Source organism: Ascaphus truei, chromosome 8 (genome assembly GCF_040206685.1).
Source record: "Ascaphus truei isolate aAscTru1 chromosome 8, aAscTru1.hap1, whole genome shotgun sequence".
NCBI classification, from domain to species: domain Eukaryota; kingdom Metazoa; phylum Chordata; class Amphibia; order Anura; family Ascaphidae; genus Ascaphus; species Ascaphus truei.
Window position 1 is genome coordinate 64950350 of NC_134490.1, and position 12725 is coordinate 64963074.

Here is a 12725-nt window from a genome sequence, read left to right on the forward strand (position 1 = left end):
GGACATGTCGAAATTACTTCTTGCAAGGTTTTTTTATTGCCTTTCCAAATACTATTTTACTTTTCTAGAGCCGTTTTCTTGGCAAATATAACTGTAATTGATATTTTAGTCCCAGCTAGAGTATTGGGTTAATTGATTTAGGGTCAGATGTGTACAATATCATTTGCTCTTGTGTTTCTCCCTTTTTTGTTTTCCTCACAAGGTGCAATTCCCTGTGATGGTGAAGGGTGTAATACACACGATATGTACTCTGTAGTGGGCTCTGTGAATGTTGGACTCACTTTGTGTTCATGTCTGCAGTGTCTCCTCACAGAATGCATCGCTCCTCATATTGCGGACGTTGGATCTGTCTCTTCATCCCCAACGTCTGGACCAGCTGCTCACATCTGTAAAATGTTCAGGCGAGTGGCTACATAATGAGGCTTTTTTTTTAATAATATGAAGCATTGAGTTGTGCAGATGTAAAGCAAGTTCATGTTTCACTTCACTCATCCACCCATTAACAACAAAAACTCTTATTTAGGAATTTGGGCATTACCCATTTTATATTTACCTTAGTAAAATCTGTGTGTCTGTCTCTGTCTGTCTCTGTGTGTCTGTCTCTGTGTGTCTGTCTCTGTGTGTCTGTCTCTGTGTGTCTGCCTCTGTGTGTCTGCCTCTGTGTGTCTGCCTCTGTGTGTCTGCCTCTGTGTGTCTGCCTCTGTGTGTCTGCCTCTGTGTGTCTGCCTCTGTGTGTCTGCCTCTGTGTGTCTGCCTCTGTGTGTCTGTCTCTCTGCTGCACTCTCATCTCGTCAGGTGGGCAGGATTTCCTCCCAGCATAAACAGGTACTTTTAGAGACTGACCTTCCTATCTGTGGTTGTAGGGTTGTGGAAGAAGGTTTAACATACAAGTTCCATGCTTCCTGGGCCTATGTCCTTCAGGCCTTGCAGACATTTTTTGAGGTTGCTGGAAAGTATTGCCACCCGTTTATGAAACAGGTAAGAAAGCACAATATGTCTGTGACATGTAAACCTCTCACTTTCCTGCTGCAATGCTCGTCAGGCTTAAATCCCACACACTGATTCACTAACCCGTCTTCATTTCAGTGTTTGCAGTCTCTCTGTGACCTGCGCCTTTCTGCACATTTCCCATACACCGGGGAGCTGGATCGGGCAGTGGGTGCTGCAGTGGAGAGTATGGGTCCTGAGGTCGTCCTAAAAGCTGTTCCTCTGCAAATCGATGGCACAGAGTAAGGATGCGTGTATGGTGTAGGTCAGGCCTGCACAACATGCCTGCACTCATTGTGCGGCCTGCGGTGGCTTGCCCCCTCCTCTCCTGCCCGCGAGCTGCTCTCTCCCCCTCCTCTCCTGCCCGCGAGCTGCTCTCCCCTTCCACTGCCGCCCGCAAGCCGCTCTCCGCCTCCTCTGCCGCCCGCGAGCTGCGAGCCTGCTCTCCCCCTCCTACGCCTACTCCTCCTCGAGCCTGCTCTCAGGACTGCACAAGTGTGCTAGTCCTGCCTGCTCTGCCGCCGTGAGGTGCGGGGGGGGGGGGGGGGTGAGGTGCGGGGGGGGGGGGGGGAGGTAATGTGAGGTGCAGGGAAGTGATGTGAGGTGCAGGGAAGTGATGTGAGGTGAGGTGCAGGGAAGTGATGTGAGGTGAGGTGCAGGGGAGTGATGTGAGGTGCAGGGGAGTGATGTGAGGTGCAGGGGAGTGAGGTGAGGTGAGGTGCAGGGGAGTGAGGTGAGGTGCAGGGGAGTGAGGTGAGGTGCAGGGGAGTGAGGTGAGGTGCAGGGGAGTGAGGTGAGGTGCAGGGGAGTGAGGTGAGGTGAGGTGCAGGGGAGTGAGGCGAGGTGAGGTGCAGGGGAGTGATGCGAGGTGAGGTGCAGGGGAGTGATGCGAGGTGAGGTGCAGGGTGGGGAGGTGAGGTGCAGGGGAGTGAGTGAGGTGGGGGGGTGAGGTGCAGGGGAGTGAGTGAGGTGGGGGGGGGTGAAGTGCAGGGGAGTGATGTGAGGTGAGGTGCAGGGTGGGGAGGTGAGGTGCAGGGGAGTGAAATGAGGTGAGGTGCAGGGGAGTGAAGTGAGGTGAGGTGCAGGGGAGTGAGGTGAGGTGCAGGGGAGTGAAGGGAGGTGAGGTGCAGGGGAGTGAGTGAGGTGAGGTGCAGGGGAGTGAGTGAGGTGAGGTGCAGGGGAGTGAGTGAGGTGCAGGGGAGTGAGTGAGGTGAGGTGCAGGGGAGTGAGTGAGGTGAGGTGCAGGGGAGTGAGTGAGATGAGGTGCAGGGGAGTGAGTGAGGTGAGGTGCAGGGGAGTGAGTGAGGTGAGGTGCAGGGGAGTGAGTGAGGTGAGGTGCAGGGGAGTGAGTGAGGTGAGGTGCAGGGGAGTGAGTGAGGTGAGGTGCAGGGGAGTGAGTGAGGTGAGGTGCAGGGGAGTGAGTGAGGTGAGGTGCAGGGGAGTGAGTGGGGTGAGGTGCAGGGGAGTGAGTGAGGTGAGGTGCAGGGGAGTGAGTGAGGTGAGGTGCAGGGGAGTGAGTGAGGTGAGGTGCAGGGGAGTGAGTGAGGTGAGGTGCAGGGGAGTGAGTGAGGTGAGGTGCAGGGGAGTGGGTGAGGTGAGGTGAGTTGCAGGGGAGTGAGTGAGGTGAGGTGCAGGGGAGTGAGTGAGGTGAGGTGCAGGGGAGTGAGGTAAGGTGCAGGGGAGTGATGTGAGGTGAGGTGCAGGGTGGGGAGGTGAGATGCAGGGTGGGGAGGTGAGATGCAGGGTGGGGAGGTGAGATGCAGGGTGGGGAGGTGAGATGCAGGGTGGGGAGGTGAGGTGCAGGGTGGGGAGGTGAGGTGCAGGGTGGGGAGGTGAGGTGCAGGGTGGAGAGGTGAGGTGCAGGGGAGTGAGGTGAGGTGCAGGGGAGTGAGGTGCAGGTGAGGTGCAGGGTGGGGAGGTGAGATGCAGGGTGGGGAGGTGAGGTGCAGGGGAGTGAGGTAAGGTGCAGGGGAGTGATGTGAGGTGAGGTGCAGGGTGGGGAGGTGAGATGCAGGGTGGGGAGGTGAGATGCAGGGTGGGGAGGTGAGGTGCAGGGTGGGGAGGTGAGGTGCAGGGTGGGGAGGTGAGGTGCAGGGTGGAGAGGTGAGGTGCAGGGGAGTGAGGTGAGGTGCAGGGGAGTGAGGTGCAGGTGAGTGAGTGATGCGAGGTGAGGTGCAGGGTGGGGAGGTGAGGTGCAGGGTGGGGAGGTGAGGTGCAGGGGAGTGAGTGAGGTGAGGTGAGGTGTGGGGGGGATGTGAGGTGCGGGGAGGTGAGGTGGAGTGAGTGAGGTGGGGGGGGTGAAGTGCAGGGGAGTGAGGTGTGGTGCAGGGTGGGGAGGTGAGGTGCAGGGGAGTGAGGTGAGGTGAGGTGCAGGGGAGTGAGGTGAGGTGAGGTGCAGGGGAGTGAGGTGAGGTGAGGTGCAGGGGAGTGAGTGAGGTGAGGTGCAGGGGAGTGAGTGAGGTGAGGTGCAGGGGAGTGAGTGAGGTGAGGTGCAGGGGAGTGAGTGAGGTGAGGTGCAGGGGGGAGGTGAGGTGCAGGGGAGTGATGGGAGGTGAGGTGCAGGGTGGAGAGGTGAGGTGCAGGGTGGAGAGGTGAGGTGCAGGGTGGAGAGGTGAGGTGCAGGGTGGAGAGGTGAGGTGCAGGGTGGAGAGGTGAGGTGCAGGGTGGAGAGGTGAGGTGCAGGGTGGAGAGGTGAGGTGCAGGGTGGAGAGGTGAGGTGCAGGGGAGTGAGGTGAGGTGCAGGGGAGTGAGGTGAGGTGCAGGGGAGTGAGGTGAGGTGCAGGGGAGTGAGGTGAGGTGAGGTGCAGGTGAGGAGGTGAGGTGCAGGGGAGTGAGGTGAGGTGCAGGGGAGTAGGTGAGGTGCTTGGTGGGGAGGTGAGGTGCAGGGTGGGGAGGTGAGGTGCAGGGTGGGGAGGTGAGGTGCAGGGTGGGGAGGTGAGGTGCAGGGTGGAGAGGTGAGGTGCAGGGTGGAGAGGTGAGGTGCGGGGGAGTGAGGTGAGGTGCAGGGGAGTGAGGTGAGGTGCAGGGGAGTGAGGTGAGGTGCAGGGGAGTGAGGTGAGGTGCAGGGGAGTGAGGTGAGGTGCAGGGGAGTGAGATGAGGTGCAGGGGAGAGGTGAGGTGCAGGGGAGAGGTGAGGTGCAGGGGAGTGATGCGAGGTGAGGTGCAGGGTGGGGAGGTGAGGTGCAGGGTGGGGAGGTGAGGTGCAGGGTGGGGAGGTGAGGTGCAGGGGAGTGAGTGAGGTGGGGGGGGGGTGAGGTGCAGGGGAGTGAGTGAGTGAGGTGAGGTGTGGGGGGGGGGATGTGAGGTGCGGTGGAGTGAGTGAGGTGGGGGGGGGGTGAAGTGCAGGGGAGTGAGGTGAGGTGCAGGGTGGGGAGGTGAGGTGCAGGGGAGTGAGTGAGGTGAGGTGCAGGGGAGTGAGTGAGGTGAGGTGCAGGGGAGTGAGTGAGGTGAGGTGCAGGGGAGTGAGTGAGGTGAGGTGCAGGGGAGTGAGTGAGGTGAGGTGCAGGGTGGAGAGGTGAGGTGCAGGGTGGAGAGGTGAGGTGCAGGGTGGAGAGGTGAGGTGCAGGGTGGAGAGGTGAGGTGCAGGGTGGAGAGGTGAGGTGCAGGGTGGAGAGGTGAGGTGCAGGGTGGAGAGGTGAGGTGCAGGGTGGAGAGGTGAGGTGCAGGGTGGAGAGGTGAGGTGCAGGGTGGAGAGGTGAGGTGCAGGGTGGAGAGGTGAGGTGCAGGGGAGTGAGGTGAGGTGCAGGGGAGTGAGGTGAGGTGAGGTGTGGGTGAGGTGAGGTGCAGGGGAGTGAGGTGAGGTGAGGTGCAGGGGGGGGGGTGAGGTGCAGGGGAGTGATGTGAGGTGCAGGGTGGGGAGGTGAGGTGCAGGGGAGTGATGTGAGGTGAGGTGCAGGGTGGGGAGGTGAGGTGCAGGGTGGGGAGGTGAGGTGCAGGGTGGGGAGGTGAGGTGCAGGGGAGTGAGATGAGGTGCAGGGGAGTGAGGTGAGGTGCAGGGGAGTGAGGTGAGGTGCAGGGGAGTGAGGTGAGGTGCAGGGGAGTGAGGTGAGGTGAGGTGCAGGGGGGGGAGTTGAGGTGCAGGGGGGCGGAGGTGAGTGAGGTGAGGTGCAGGGGGGGGAGGTGAGGTGCAGGGGAGTGAGTGAGGTGGGGGGGTGAGGTGCAGGGGAGTGAGTGAGGTGAGGTGCAGGGGAGTGAGTGAGGTGAGGTGCAGGGGAGTGAGTGAGGTGAGGTGGAGAGGTGAGGTGCAGGGTGGAGAGGTGAGGTGCAGGGTGGAGAGGTGAGGTGCAGGGTGGAGAGGTGAGGTGCAGGGTGGAGAGGTGAGGTGCAGGGGAGTGAGGTGAGGTGCAGGGGAGTGAGGTGAGGTGAGGTGTGGGTGAGGTGAGGTGCAGGGGAGTGAGGTGAGGTGAGGTGCAGGGGGGGGGGTGAGGTGCAGGGGAGTGATGTGAGGTGCAGGGGAGTGATGTGAGGTGCAGGGTGGGGAGGTGAGGTGCAGGGGAGTGATGTGAGGTGAGGTGCAGGGTGGTGAGGTGCAGGGTGGGGAGGTGAGGTGCAGGGTGGAGAGGTGAGGTGCAGGGGAGTGAGGTGAGGTGCAGGGGAGTGAGGTGAGGTGCAGGGGAGTGAGGTGAGGTGCAGGGGAGTGAGGTGAGGTGAGGTGCAGGGGGGGGAGTTGAGGTGCAGGGGGGGGGAGGTGAGTGAGGTGAGGTGCAGGGGGGGGAGGTGAGGTGCAGGGGAGTGAGTGAGGTGGGGGGGTGAGGTGCAGGGGAGTGAGTGAGGTGGGGGGGGTGAGGTGCAGGGGAGTTAGAGGTGAGGTGCGGGGGGTGAGGTGCAGGTGAGTGAGGTGCAGGGGGGACGTGAGGGCAGGGGGGGACGTGTAGTGGGGTGATGTGAGGTGCAGGGGGGGAGGTGTGGTGCAGGGGGGGACGTGTAGTGGGGTGATATGATATACAGGGGGGAGAGTGATGTGAGGTGCAGGGGGGTGGAATGTGTGTGGTCTGCAGGGGAGTATTGTGTGTTATGTGGAGGGGGAGTATTGTGTATGGGTGAGGGGGAGAGATTGGGGTGTGAGATAAAGGGTGAGTTGCAAAGGTTGATGATGAGGGGTGCTGGGGAAGATATATGAGGATGAGTGCTGGGGGAGATTTGAGGATGATGAGGGGTGCTGGAGGAGATATGAGGTTTATGGGGTGCTGGGGGAGATATGAGGATGATGAGGGGTGCTGGGAGAGATTGATGAGGTGCTGGAGGAGATATGAGGATGGTGATGAGAGGTGCTGGGGGAGATATGATGATGATTTTACCCGTGCCCCCCAAATCTGTTTTCCTTAGAGCAGTTCGTCCCTTCTCGCTTTACAAGTTGTGCAGGCCTGGTGTAGGTGTATGTGGTCGGTGGGAGTACATGCTGGCTCCTATGAGACACTGCAAGTAGTTTTAAGAGCTACATAGGTTAATATAATTAATGTAATTGTCTGCTCTTAATCTTATTTATAATGAGGTCTTGCTGTCAACTACTCAATTTCTCTGAAATGCTTCCTGCACTAATCCAGGCTAAGTGAATGGGAGATATACTTTTCTGCATGTTCCCCATGTTAGACCCTGGAGGGAAAAGAATGCTGGGAGATACAAAAATGATTTTTGTTGTCCTAAGTCAGGGGGGTTCTCAAGACCCCTTCTCCTCTCCCCCCCACTCCCCCAACAAGTCAGGTTTTCAGGATATTCCTGCTCCGGCATATCCTGAAAACATGTGGCTGTCTGCTTCAGCACAAGTGTCTTCGACTGAGCCTCTGAGCCACCTGTGCTGAAGCAGGGATATCCTGAAAACCTGAACTGTTGGGGAGGGGAGTGAGGGGGGGGGGGGGGGTCTTGAGGACTGGCGTTGATGACCCCTGTCCCAAGGAGTTCAATCCATTCCCTTCTTTCTGATGTATGTATTGTATGTCTTTATTTATATAGCGCCATAAATGTACATAGCGCTTCACAGTAGTAATACATGTCATATAAATAACAAATAATATAAATAACAGATCATGGAAATAAGTGCTTCAGACATACTGTAAAAGTAACATTAAGGAAGGAGTCCCTGCTCCGAGGAGCTTACAATCTAATTGGTAGGTAGGGAGAACGTACAGAGACAGTAGGAGGGAATACTAGTAAGTGTGTCTGCAGGGGGCCAAGCTTTATGTGTCATGTGTCCATGATTATCCAGTGCTACTCATATGCTTCTTTAAGTAGATGTGTCTTAAGGTGGGTCTTAAAGGTGGATAGCGAGGGGGCTAGTCGGGTATTGAGGGGAAGGGCATTCCAGAGGTGTGGGGCAGAAAGTGAGAAAGGTTTAAGGCGGGAGAGAGCTTTAGATACAAAGGGGGTAGAAAGAAGACATCCTTGAGAAGAACGCAAGAGTCGTGATGGTGCATAGCGAGAAATTAGGGCTGAGATGTAAGGAGGGGCAGAAGAATGTAAAGCTTTAAAAGTGAGCAGGAGAATTGAGTGTGAGAAACGCGATTTAATCGGAAGCCAGGAGAGGGATTTCAGGAGGGGAGATGCGGAGACAGATTTAGGAAAGAGTAGAGTGATTCTGGCAGCAGCGTTTAGGATAGATTGTAGGGGAGACAGGTGAGAGGCAGGAAGGCCGGACAGCAGGAGGTTGCAGTAATCGAGACGTGAGAGAATGAGGGCCTGAGTCATAGTTTTAGCAGTAGAGTAACAGAGGAAAGGGCGTATCTTTGTGATATTGCGGAGGAAAAAGCGACAAGTGATGTGCTGTGATTTCCTGTCCTCCCCCCCCCCCCCTTGTTTGGGGGTGGAATAAAGCCACACATTCTGCTGAACAAACCTCGTTCTTACGTGTAAAACGTCTAATTCTGCTACTCTAAAGCGGCTGTCAATGTGTATTGAACAGTGAATCAAGATATCGATTGCATCTGTCTTGCTCTAGTTTATCTAGGCAGCTTCCGTGGCAGAGGGTATTGGGGCATAATGTTGGAGAAATGTACATGCCTTTTGATTAATCCCTTTTTTCGGTCAGGGATTCCTGTGACTTCCCACGCAGCTGGCTAGTCCCAGTGATTCGGGACCACGTGAAGAACACAGAATTGGGTTTCTTTACAAGATATTTCCTACCTTTAGCTGCCAACATCAAAAAACGAGGTAATTAATGTTGGTGCATCTGTTTAACGAACGTGGCGCATCTGTTTAACGAACGTGGCTGACGTATAAACGGAGATTGACGATTGTGAAATGTCTGATGTGCGAGTAACTCCTATCTAATTGTGTTGACCCTGTATATTGTCTTGGCAGCCCTACCACTCCAGGAGTAAAATGTGGCTTTGTTAAGCTGCGTGGCATTCAAGTGGAACTTTGTAATTGGTGGGCAACTCCAGTCGTCAAGGGCCACCAACATGTCAGGTTTTCAGGATATCCCTGCTTCAGCACAGGTGGCTCAGTCTTTGATTGAGCCACCTGTGCTGAAGCAGGGACATCCTAAACCTGACCTGCTGGTGGCCCTTGACGATTGGAGTTGCCCACCCTAGGTATATATACGGAGGCGGTAAATATTTTGGAAACTGCACAGTTTTTTTTTGCAACTCGCATCTGATGTGGACCTTGTGGTTTTATGTACATGATCATTAATGTATCTTTCTTACATTGTCCCATAAATGTTATCTCAGACTGCCAAGAGCTCTTGTTTTCTTTTGGAACCAATGTGGTTATTACCGTTTATTACTTAGATCTGTGACAGGGTTCCTGACTATCCCCGTGTGGGTTATACATTTCATGGGGATGTTGCAATAATGCTTTATTATTACTGACAGAAGTGTTGATAATTTTATCCTGCTTTTGTCTGTTCAGCTGGGGAACTCGCCCAGGGAGGGAGAAACCTTGAAGCCAAGATCTACGAGACTCTTCAGTGGCAAGTAAGCAGGGAAACTCCTTTAATTGTTGGCTTCATGTTCTACGTTGGTAACAGATATTTTAATTTATGCAGTTATTTCCCCTTTTTAATTTGTTTTACGGGCAATGAAACACTAGTGAAAGAGGCAATATATGTTTGTTCTAAATATATGTAGGATTTTATTACATTTATTGAAAGCTAATTACCTAAGCTGCTGATAAATTGGTTCCACCATGATCAATCAGCAAAGATCCTGTTTCCCCGGGGTTCACTAAATGGCTGCCTTTTCCTTTCAAATCAATTCCTTCAGTCAGTGTAACTCAGCAGCTACAATGTATTCTTATATTACTAAGGTAACATTAGGTACTGTTACCGTTTTGCAGCTCACACTGCTGGGAATATTGGCAACAAATTATCACAAACAGGAAAGTGTTGCAAAGATCTTGCACTGCTGGGGAGGTGGGCTAATCCTGCTATATAAATCAAAGATGCTCAGTGGAGTTGAATTTTAAAATAAAAAAGGTAGTAAGTATTATCTAGTACTACAGAACTGATTTATTTAAAAAAAAAACCGCAGGATATTGCTTAGATTGCTCCTTTAAGAGTAAATGCAAAACGTTGATAACAATTGATTAACAGAAGATTGGACCTTGTTATGAAAGCCTGCAAAAAAGTGTGTGGTTCTGTAAAATGGGGTTTTCAATGATTTATTGTGGATCCTTATTTGACAAGTTTCTTTCTACATGAGCCTAGTTCTCCCTTGCTTAACCATAAAGTCACTCCCATGGTGAAAAATCATTTTCTAAAGAATGACTGTGTTTTACAGATCTGGACCATGTTACCTGGGTTCTGCACCAAACCCACAGACGTAGCAGTAGCCTTCAAGGAAATAGCCCGCACCCTGGGAATGGCAATCAGTGACCGACCGGACCTCAGGCTCACGGTTTGCCAGGCTCTGCGGACTCTGATAAACAAGGGATGTGAAGCAGGTACAGACCGCGGCTTTGTTATGGGAAACACCTGTCAAACTGATCTGCATTCTTTTCTCTGAAGCGTTTCTCTAATATTCTGTGTTGCTCTGAAGTTCACGAAGTGCTATTTGTGTGTCATTCTCTGTGACTTGCACCTTGCGGGTTGTTTCCTCGGTGCGGTAAGTCACAGAGACGCGTTGCATCAGGCCTTAAATAATTGTCACGTTTGGGTAATGATAGCCCTCTGTCTTCCTGCCAGATTTCGAGATGCTGCATGTAATGGCAACTTAGCATTGCAGCAGTGTGGGTTACCTTTTAGGAACAATCCTCCGTAGGTCATTACAGCAGCTTTGTACATTTTTGTATTTGTTCTTTTGCAGAGGTTGACAAAGTTGAGGTCGGCCGCTTTGCCAAGAATTTCTTGCCAATCTTATTCAATGTGTACAGCCAGCAGCCAGCTCCGGGAGAGGGTCCGGCTCAGAAGCTTCCTGTGCTGGACACGGTCAGAGCTTATCTCACCATCACCGACCAGCAGGTAAATTGCAGTGGTAACTGTAACGGTCTCGCAATGTGCTGCTGCTTGACCATCTTTTTATCCAGAAGACTGGTTTTGCAGTGGGGGCACAGTCTGTCCTGTGAGAGGACAACACACATTGGTCTTTCCATGCAGGTGACGTTTGTATGCACATACATGTTACTCTCGGATACGTTTATTCAAACCTGTCACTGCAGTTCTGGTCTTACACGCACTGCATGTTTCTTCAGCAAATCAGCATGTTCTGCTTTCAGTCTCCACCCAGGAAAGTATTCTTCATTTCTGGAGGGAATCCTTTCACTGCCACCTCATTAGTAAGCAAAGAAGAGTGAGTAGCCGTGTCCTTTCTTCCATGTAGTAGCAGCAGCAGAGGGAGGAGGTAGTATGATGCCTTTTATTGTACCAACAAGTAGTTATGTTCGAAAGCTTGTAACATATCAACTACTTGCTGGTCCACTAAAAGGTGTCATACCCCCTACTCCCTCTCCCTCTTCTACTACAGCTGCCTCCTACCAGGATACCAGTCTCAAAGGTAGACGGGCATTTCTCTTGTTGGTGGGAGAAAGGGAAATCTGACAGTACGTGCTGCTGAGGTCTGAACCAGGGAATGAACCATACAATTGTGCGTTTTAATCAGAATAAAGCTAGTAACTCCTGTCGTTTTACATTTGTTTGCAGATGGTCAGTAGTTTCTTGGATAAAGCAAGTGGCAAACTGACCGAACCCGAGAGTTCAGAGTTCATGAGGTAAGGCTCTGTAGATTTCTAGAACTATATCAATACAGGTGTCCAAACGCCTCAGTAACCCAATGCCTCAAAATCCCAAACCGACATTACATGTAACAGACGCAGGCTCCGTGTAGTCGGAGGGGGCAAGGGCAGTAGGCTGAAGACCACGGAAAGAGATATGGACACAAGCACACGAGTCCAGGCTCAGTGTAGATGAGGACGTGCTCTCCCGCTCCTGGATCCCATCCCTCTATCCCCCTTGGATTCTACTATGATTTAGGTTTATTACATTAGGCCTTTTTTCAACTTGTTATTGAGTCTGTATATGCACTGTGCCTGTTCTCATCCACATATCACCATTCTGTGTATATACTGTTTCTATTTTCATTTGCGTATTTGATTTTTTTCCTGTCCAGTAAAATATTTCACGGACTTATTCTTGTGTATAGGATATATTACTCTTTGCTTGAGTGCTGGGAACTCCTTGTGTAGGATATATTACTCTTTGCTTGAGTGCTGGGAACTCCTTGTGTAGGATATATTACTCTTTGCTTGAGTGCTGGGTACTCCTTGTGTGTAGGATATATTACTCTTTGCTTGAGTGCTGGGAACTCCTTGTGTGTAGGATATATTACTCTTTGCTTGAGTGCTGGGAACTCCTTGTGTAGGATATATTACTCTTTGCTTGAGTGCTGGGAACTCCTTGTGTAGGATATATTACTCTTTGCTTGAGTGCTGGGAACTCCTTGTGTGTAGGATATATTACTCTTTGCTTGAGTGCTGGGAACTCCTTGTGTAGGATATATTACTCTTTGCTTGAGTGCTGGGAACTCCTTGTGTAGGATATATTACTCTTTGCTTGAGTGCTGGGAACTCCTTGTGTGTAGGATATATTACTCTTTGCTTGAGTGCTGGGAACTCCTTGTGTGTAGGATATATTACTCTTTGCTTGAGTGCTGGGAACTCCTTGTGTGTAGGATATATTACTCTTTGCTTGAGTGCTGGGAACTCCTTGTGTGTAGGATATATTACTCTTTGCTTGAGTGCTGGGAACTCCTTGTGTGTAGGATATATTACTCTTTGCTTGAGTGCTGGGAACTCCTTGTGTGTAGGATATATTACTCTTTGCTTGCGTGCTGGGAACTCCTTGTGTGTAGGATATATTACTCTTTGCTTGAGTGCTGGGAACTCCTTGTGTGTAGGATATATTACTCTTTGCTTGAGTGCTGGGAACTCCTTGTGTGTAGGATATATTACTCTATGCTTGAGTGCTGGGAACTCCTTGTGTGTAGGATATATTACTCTATGCTTGAGTGCTGGGAACTCCTTGTGTGTTGGATATATTACTCTTTGCTTGAGTGCTGGGAACTCCTTGTGTGTAGGATATATTACTCTTTGCTTGAGTGCTGGGAACTCCTTGTGTGTTGCTGGTGTTTTAAGTGATCATACTCTCCAGTTATAGTGTTTTAAGAAGCATACTTATTGCCTTTTACTCATTCCCAAGATCACAAGGCTTTCCTTTTGCTAATGTTTGTCCGGCAGTGTGCTGAAACTGAAGTGGCCAGGTTGTAAAGATGACTTCCTCTTGGATATGGAGAGGGATGGACTGTGTGACA

General features: G+C 52.1%; 1 protein-coding gene across 2 annotated transcripts in view; it reads left to right on the plus strand.

The window, feature by feature from the left end:
* The window catches only part of RRP12 (ribosomal RNA processing 12 homolog), a 46904-nt gene that overhangs the window by 13612 nt on the left and 20567 nt on the right, over positions 1-12725 (plus strand). For both annotated transcript variants that reach the window (XM_075612389.1, XM_075612390.1), the window contains exons 12-19: positions 301-401; positions 864-978; positions 1087-1229; positions 8009-8130; positions 8833-8897; positions 9702-9864; positions 10227-10381; positions 11060-11127. In XM_075612389.1, coding sequence (XP_075468504.1) covers positions 301-401; positions 864-978; positions 1087-1229; positions 8009-8130; positions 8833-8897; positions 9702-9864; positions 10227-10381; positions 11060-11127 — 932 coding nt within the window. The remainder of the gene's footprint in view (positions 1-300; positions 402-863; positions 979-1086; positions 1230-8008; positions 8131-8832; positions 8898-9701; positions 9865-10226; positions 10382-11059; positions 11128-12725) is intronic.